This window comes from Lolium rigidum, chromosome 7 (genome assembly GCF_022539505.1).
Source record: "Lolium rigidum isolate FL_2022 chromosome 7, APGP_CSIRO_Lrig_0.1, whole genome shotgun sequence".
Taxonomy (NCBI): Eukaryota; Viridiplantae; Streptophyta; class Magnoliopsida; order Poales; family Poaceae; genus Lolium; species Lolium rigidum.
In genome coordinates, this window is record NC_061514.1 from 253,086,717 (window position 1) to 253,095,041 (window position 8,325).

The 8,325-nt window shown below is 43.2% G+C and overlaps 2 protein-coding genes across 3 annotated transcripts in view; one reads left to right on the forward strand and one right to left on the reverse strand.

The window, feature by feature from the left end:
* Positions 1–4,370, forward strand: part of LOC124674155 (probable pyruvate, phosphate dikinase regulatory protein, chloroplastic) — a 16,276-nt gene extending 11,906 nt beyond the window's left edge. The window contains exons 2-4 of one of the 2 annotated variants that reach the window (XM_047210193.1): positions 1,926–2,562; positions 2,674–2,770; positions 4,038–4,370. In XM_047210193.1, the coding sequence (XP_047066149.1) occupies positions 1,926–2,562; positions 2,674–2,770; positions 4,038–4,125 (822 nt within the window). In that variant the 3' untranslated portion in view covers positions 4,126–4,370. Of the gene's footprint in view, positions 1–1,925; positions 2,563–2,673; positions 2,985–4,037 lie in introns of those variants that run through there. The other variant, XM_047210195.1, reaches the window with a different exon arrangement.
* Positions 4,371–4,385: 15 nt separating this feature from the next.
* On the reverse strand, positions 4,386–6,983 carry LOC124674157. Its single transcript, XM_047210197.1, has 5 exons — positions 6,657–6,983; positions 6,300–6,458; positions 6,133–6,205; positions 5,555–5,747; positions 4,386–4,812 (listed from the first exon to the last, which is right to left on the reverse strand). Exons 1-5 carry the CDS (start codon positions 6,681–6,683, stop codon positions 4,710–4,712), a joined length of 555 nt encoding a protein of 184 aa, XP_047066153.1. The 5' UTR covers positions 6,684–6,983; the 3' UTR covers positions 4,386–4,709.
* Between the last annotated feature and the right edge of the window lie 1,342 nt (positions 6,984–8,325).

Sequence of the window (8,325 nt, forward strand, 5' to 3'; positions counted from 1 at the left end):
CTATTGCTTCAGTTTAAAGGAGGTACATGGAGCCAAGCTAGTTCTATACTACCAATATTGCCTATAACCAGTTAAGTTTAAGCTTATCTAAATAACGGAAATTTGAGAATGTGCAGTAGTTAATTCATGTTACAGGGTAAGAAAGAAGTAGAGTGCGACAGGTAAACAACACAAACAAATATAAACATGCCTATAACCAGTTAAGTTTAAGCTTAGAGATGAAATCTGCTGGCTTACAAGGGCAACCCTGCAACTTTACTTTCTGGTCCTAGTTAAATACGCTGCTTAGCTACAGATCAACAAATTAGATCGTCCCAACATGTCAAACAAATCTTGTTGTGCTCCGTGGCACTGGGTGTCGCCCCACCTCGTCCAAGCCCCGTCTAGGGCGGAACTGCAGGTTGTTTGCAGAGACCACGACATATTTGGATTTGGAGTCGGTGGATGAGGATTGACGACGCAAATCTATCTTTCTTGTGGCATGATGTAGATTACACAATATAGTTTTTTCAAATTTGATGTAGTCGTAGCGACAAAAGTTTTATCACAGTGACTCTAAGACAATTGCTATTCATAAGCAGCATTCTTGGGCTCCAATAGGAAAGTTTCTTGTTTGGTAACTAATGGGGCTCTGGGAAGGGAAAAAATTAATGGAATCATGCAGGCATTGCTTGTTCATATGAGAAAAAAGCACCAAGGAAATTAGGTCCTTAGAAAAGCTAGCTGGCCATCTACCCCACGTCTCCATGTTTATGAGCTGGGTGGGCCTTCTGTGTGCCATCGTTTCTTTCTTCCTAGTTCTATACTTCCATTGCTTCAGTTTATAGGAGGTACATGGAGCCAAGCTAGTTGGCTACATAGGAAATTGCTACTACCAATATTCCCCTGCGATAGGGACGGCCCAAGGGAGTGAATGGACGTCCAACAACTGAAAACTCTATCTTATAAATAATAACTCTTAAAACTCCTATCAAGTTGCCAAGAATATAATTTTTGCAATTATCATATATTCTGTATAGTCAGATGTATCACGTCTTTTGATTAGTTGATTCTAGAGATGTATATTTTGAGATATTTTTAATTGCACAAAATTAAGGACTATGACAGCACAAGCCTTTGAAAGACTCAAGCAATAAACAATAACTTGTGTAGAAACACATGGGTATCTAGCTAGTAAGTACTCCCTCCGTTCCATAATTCTTGTCGCGGTTTTAGTTCATGGAACGGAGGGAGTAGGAAAGATTACTGTAAAGCCTATGGCTTTGCTTTGCAATAATTCAGGTATTTAGCCATCGTCTTCACCATTTTTTTACCTTTGAAGTTGAATGTTGGTGTAATACATGGGCTAACATCACACTATTATGTTTTTACTGCGATCACACTATTATGTAGTACGTGCGAATAAAGCTACAATATCGATTCAACTCCCCCAAAGATGTTAATGACTCGAAATATGCTTGTAGTTGGAAACAAACATTGCATGTGTTCTAATAAAGGAAAATGTCTTCTGAGATGGAACAGATAAATTATGCAGAGGATCACTTGAACCTTTAGTTAAGTAAAACAAACTCACTACATGCACGTCCGCGTGGATCATGCAGTTGAATAAGGCTGAGTGTTTTCCTATAAATTGAGAACTGCACAGTTGATTCATCCGCATCTATCTGTTTTCTTGATGCAAGTTGGTAACTTGGTATACACTGCTTCACGAACCAGCTAGTTCAGATATTCAGACAAGGGCAGCGCAATTAGATTTTATTTTATCTGTTTGCTTGAATCATATTATTGACTATAATCGATCAGTTGTCAAGTGGTACATATACTATTGACCAAGCTCAGCACAATCATGTGCTAAGAACTAAAATTAAATGCACCTCACTTGTCGGAACTAATCAGCATCCCTTACATTTTGCCATTTTCTTTAGGTTGATGACATGGACAACCTTATTAAAATAGTAAAGCAAGCAGCAAAAGAAGGAGCATTGCTTCTATATACCCTTGCTGATCCTTCGATGGCCGAGGCAACCAAGAAGGCTTGTGATCTATGGGGTGTTCCATCCACCGATGTTCTTCGTCCTACGATTGAAGCCATAGCTTCTCATATTGGCGTTGCTCCATCTGGGATTCCACGAAGCTCTGCTAGCCGAAAGGGTCAACTTTCTGAGGATTACTTCCGACGAATTGAAGCGATTGATTTCACCATCAAACAAGATGATGGTGCTCAGCCACAGAACCTTGCCCGTGCACACATCGTACTTGTTGGTGTTTCACGTACCGGAAAGACACCATTGTCTATTTATCTAGCACAAAAGGGCTACAAAGTGGCAAATGTCCCAATTGTGATGGGAATTGATCTTCCAAAGGCCCTCTTTGAGATTGACCAGGATAAGATATTTGGGTTGACGATAAACCCTGTGGTTCTTCAGGCAATCAGAAAGGCAAGAGCAAACACTCTGGGATTTAATGGGCAAAAGAGCAATTATGCTGAAATGGAGCATGTGAGGCAGGAGCTGGACCACGCAAATCAAATTTTTGTTCAGCACCCAACATGGCCAGTCATTCGTAAGATCAGTTTCATTATATTTCATTCTCAAAAAAAAAAATCCATTATTATATTTACGGAAACTCCATTTTCTTGTTTGTCATATTATAGCCATATTTTTTTGCGTGCAGAGGTCACTGGAAAAGCTATAGAGGAAACAGCTGCTGTCATTGTTAGGATATACCATGACAGGAAGCAGAAGTGCTCCATGCCACGCATATCAAAACGGTACTAGCACCATGTTCTATCTATTCTACTGCGCCTTGTAAAATATGTGTGCTCTTATAAGCGCCATGTCAAGGGTACCATGGCTGCCCTGTTATTATTAGCTCTTAGTCTCTTACTTTGTGGGACAACATACCACCTTCTATCTGTCTTCTGTATCTAAATGATCAGAGTTCACAGTATAGTGCAGGAGGAAATAAATGTATAATTCATGATCTTTTTTCATTGTCTATTTTTTTTATAATTATTGGTGTATTCTTAGTTTATTAGGTAATCAGTAGGTTGAATTGAACTAGCTTTCTGAAATTCGTTAATCAGATTAATATATTTCTTGCAGAGAACTAAGACTCTGTCAGTATAAAATAGTTAAATTGGGACCATAATGTCCTTTATCCTCCTTAACATCTCTTCTAACACAGTTTGCATGAGACATCACAGCGATTCCGTTTTCGTAGGCTTGACCAGTAGGATTATTTGCACAAGGATCTGTTCACTCTCCGATTTGATATGGAGGTCATCTAAAAGTAGTTTCAATAAGAACATCATGCAATATTTTACTCTTTTCTTTTGATCTTTTTTCTTTTGTTTATTTATTGTTTTCATTTACCTAAATAGTGATATTCAAATTTGACAAACCATGTTTTTCAGAAGTATACTTTCATCTTTTTAATGGTTGCAATGCATCTTATCTTGTAAATATGTGGTTGAAAGTCGACAATAGATTTCTGGTCAGATGTGGTTCAACCAAAATGTAGTTTCGCTGCCAGACCAGGGACACCCTAAACCAGACCTGTGGTCACGGAAGTCTGGTTGAGCTGATGGGAGTTCTGGTCATATGTGAGCTGCTGCAGCTCAAGGACTGACAGTAGGACTGCTTTACATAATCATTGTTTGGTACTTGATATTCTGTTTCCTTTTGAGAGAAAGTGAAGATGACTTCGGAAGCCGGTAATTTCAGTCACAAATGCTCCTATTCCCTGTGTTGTATTCGATTAATTGTTTCCATTTGATACAAAATCAAGTTCTAATTTGGCCGAGTGCCATTTCAATCAACAAATTAGCTCTATGTTTTCTTTGGATCCTACGAAAAGGTTTCAAGTTCAGGACAGTTGTATCTTTTATCCACCTACATTGTTCTTCTGAAATGTCCTTGATATGCTCCATGATGTTTTAGAATTGCAAGTACGATGTTTAGCTGACGTCCTGAATTTTTTTGTCAATGAGGACTGAATAACTTAAGGAAATAAGAAATATGTTTATTTTTTTGCAGGGTGGCTCCAATTCGAGTCTACGATTATCGTCTAGAGATGGTTAACACTCCTGTTGAGGCTCAAAAGGTATTGGTTAGGGAATTTTAAAGCTATTGTGCAGCAGTGGAGCGAATAATCTAGAACCTACTATCTGAGATGGAACTCCCTGATTAGATTAGAGTCATTCCCTCAATAAAAGAAGCGAGTCATTGTGCAGACAAGGCGGAGATTGTTGGTTGTTCATTGGTTTAGTCTAGTTTTTGTTTAAGTTTATATATACTCATGTACAACCTCTTGTAGAAATAATCCAGCCAAAGACAATCATTACATGTACATCAGTGTATATTTTGGTATGCTTATGTTTGTAGTATCTGCAAGGAGGAAAAAAATCCAGTATCATCGCTCCAAAGCGACACGTATTCTTTCCAGCAATTAGAGAAAAAAAAAGGGGGGGGGGGGGGGAAAGAACAGAAGAAACCAAACACAAAGAGAGGACTACTAGCATCACAAACTTCCCTATCAGGCCCCAACCAGCCTAATCTCCTCTCTGCCATTTGTCATGTATTCTGCTGTGCCATCTGATACCACCATACACTCAAGTAAGATTAGTCCCCGTCACGATCTTTACAGATCATATGTTGAAAACCATCCTCTGAACAAGAAAAATCTCTCTGCGCTCCAAGGTCCAGGTTTTACCGCGCATCGCTGACAGTGCCCTCCGCACCGCTTCCTGCGTCGTTCATCTTGCTCATGGAAAGGGTGAAGTAGAGCAGGATCAACGTTCCCACACTGGACCTGCATAAATATCCAATAAATGCTTGTATCAGAGGCACAGAAACATGAGCAAAACCTTCTCTAGCTAGCACTATGAATGGTGCTACCATACTAAATCTACAACAGTTGTTCGTCAGTCGCCATCTTTTCTCTAGATCATTGTAGCGAAGGCGAATGTGACAACTAGTTTCTGCAACGGGGACTTGCCAACAAAAACCACGGCCCTTCTTGCACAACATTTCCGCACGCAGCATCATCATCACTCATCACCGGTCGGGACGAACCCGTCCTAGAGGCTGCAAATTATTGCCAGTAATGATCCTATGACGCGCTCCATTCAAGCTGGAGAAGCCCTATCACATCGGATTGATTAGTTGCATTTGGTAGGTCAGGCTTATGTTGTGCTGTCTACTAAGTCGCCTGGAGATGTCAAGAGAAACCACTGTTGCTCACTGAATGCTTAACTGTTCTGCCTAATGGTTCGTGTAGTCCATGAATTGCTTCAAGTACTACGGTTTTTGGGGGAAAAAAAAGTCGCTAGCAGGAATGGCAGATGAGAGCGTACTGATACTGACCCATGATCGTCTAGCTTGTCCAGATATTAGCTCTGACCAAGTGAAACAGGTGGACGGGAGTAGCAGCAGTAACCAAATCAGGTTTGCCTAATTGGCACTCTGCTGCTGCATAGCTGGTTCTTCAGTGATCGGATCTTACCAAGTAAACAATTAATAACCAGGGAAAAAAAACAAAGAAAGATTCTTACAGCGTGGCGAAGAGGAAGACGACCCTCCGTGGATCGAGCCACGGCGCCGGACGCCGTCCCAGCCGCCGGGACTTCCCTCCCGGCGTGCCGGCGCCACCGGGCGTCCGGAGCCCGTTGAGCATCTCGTCGGCGGCTGCCACGTGGACGAAGAGCGGGGACAGTGGGGGCCTCTCGCCCGTCCCTGCGCCATTTCCTGCACAGCAACGGATCAACAAATCGACGTCAGCACCTGCGGTTGCGATCCAAATGTGCATCTCTCCGACAACGTCATGGCCAGAGCTGTGAAGTGTGAACAAGCCACCCCCTCCCGTTCGTCGTCAGAGATGTGAACTTAACGCAAGTGTCACTGGTCACTTAAGCCACAAGTTAATGTTAATCGATGTGTCAAAGTCAAATTGCCCGAGCTCCACGGAAACCAATAAGATCGAAGCAAAATTTTCAGAGACATCGACATCACAATTCACAAATGCGAATCGACCCATTTTCTTTTCCTTCTCCATGGTAAACTGAGTCATGATTTTGTGAGGGAAGGGCAGAAAACAAAACAGAATTTGGGTCCAAGCTCAAGATGGGCTAACCTGTGGTGCCGTTGGCGTCGCCGTCGGCCTGCTTCCGGTCTGATCCCTTCCTCGACAGCGACCTCACCACCCGCTGTTGCGTTCAAGCACAATTAAGATAGATACGCTATCGCACTCAGCAAAGCGAGCTAAAGAAATCGAGACCGCCGGCGAGCTTCTGGACTTACGGGTGTCCGTGGGGTCGAGACCGGAGGTGGCGGCGCCGTCGCCGTTGTTTCTGGGCCGTTGCCGGCGAGCGAGGAGAGGGCGCCGATGTCGAGGGCGATGAACCCACCGGTCGCGGCGTCCAAGCTCGACTGTCCGTGGGCACTTGGTGGCGCAAGAACCTGAAACAGAACACAGGTGTTAATCTCCTGCGAGAACGTATCTGCCGGCGACGAAACCGAAGCTCTTCAAGCAGAGAGATCTCATGCGCCGCTGCTGCCAGAAGATCCAAATTGCTTCCAGTTGTCCGGGGGCAAGAACACCCTGCGGCGACTAAGAGACGATTGACTGACAGAAAGCTGAGCAGGAAGGGTGCTTACAGGATGGTTGGAGGTGGCGTCCCCCATGCCTGAGGTGACGTTCGGCGTGTACGCAGCTGCCTCTCTTCTGCCTTCTCTTTTGTTGTATCCGAGTTATGGTTGCGTCTCGAGGAGGAGGAGAATTGAATGGCGGAATACTACCAAAACGAGGAACCGGAGGGAAAGGACCGGCGCTTTGCTCTTTTCGCTGAGGGCCAAAGATCCTGGCGGTGGTGCGAGCTAGCAGTAGGAGGGAAGATGATGGTCACACCACGGTTCCTCGTATATATATTGCTGGATTTTTGTGGGAACCCACGGAATTATTATTCAGAAGCTACAGTAACTTTCTTTGGCCACCATCAGTCTCAAGCGGTAAAAGAACTGAAACAGTATTTCTAAGTTCTTATTTATGGGGGCCCGCATTTGTAAGTCAACGGAGGAAATCTTTCTAGCTGAAAATATTCAGATTGGTCGGAAGACTATTACTGATGTCATCTGAGAAATACTATTTCAAATATTTTGAAATATAATCGTTCGGAAATTAAAATTACAGAGATTGAAAAAGAAAAGTTTAAACCCTTTTGCTAGTTGTTGGTTAACTGAGAATTAAGGGCTCCTATAATTTATAGGATTAGAAAAGCATAGGAACAAAATACATAGGATTGAGATATTATGTCTAGTTGAATTCGATGAAAAGATGAGTTCTTTATTATTGCAGCAAAGAAATTTTTCCTGAGGTATGATTTTTTTTTTATAGAATTTACACTACAAGATTTCTATAGGAATAGTTCCTACGAATTAAACAACTTACGTACGGAAATTTTCATAGGATCCAAATTCTACACAATTTATATATAAATCCTATGAATCAAACGAGCCCTAAGTTAGTCCTAGGTCCCATCGCTCTCGTCTCCCTTGACACCCCTCTCATTCTCCTCATATTTGGGCCGGCTAGCCCCTCCCCTTCTCTTCTCCGACGATAGCCGACATTGAGGCGGGTGATAGTCCCCTCCCCGCAAAGATGCAGTTTGGGTGTAGCCATGTAGGGTTAGAGTTTGGCATGCATGACCTTTTGGCTTGATGCCTTTGTTCTGGATCACGTTGTCACGCACACCAACGACATTTTTGGGCCGTGGTGACGCTTGTAATTGGAGGGAGCAGATTCGGTGACCCGATGTCTACGAAGGTTGGAGCTCTCCTACGTGCTATGCTCGCTCAATCTGGCTGCCATAGATGTAGAAGGTGGCTTGGTACGACGGGATATGGGCTTTGGAGATCGGTCGTAAAGCTCTCTTGTGGACTCCATCCAGAGGTCCGGTTTGCCAGAGTGATCTATGACCAAATACGTCCACACCGTGTTGTGGTGTTTTACGCCGGTGCTAAAGCTTCTTCCTCCAGGACGGTGAGCCATCAGGGAGGATCTTCGGTGCGCCGTGCAACATGCTAACCTCGACCCACATGACGTATTCCCCGATGTCATCGATGGTGGTGCTTCAAGATTTCACTAGAGTTTCCGCAAAGATGACAGACTGGATTGCTTTTTCAATTTATTTCTAGGGTCTTGTTTGCATGTATTGAGGTCAAGGTTGTTATTTGTGTATGTTGTAGGGTCCTCTTTGTAACTTGTACCACCACTTAATGAAGCTTCTAGGGCCTTCAAGCCTTTTCCCGTTCAAAAAGAGTGTTGGTT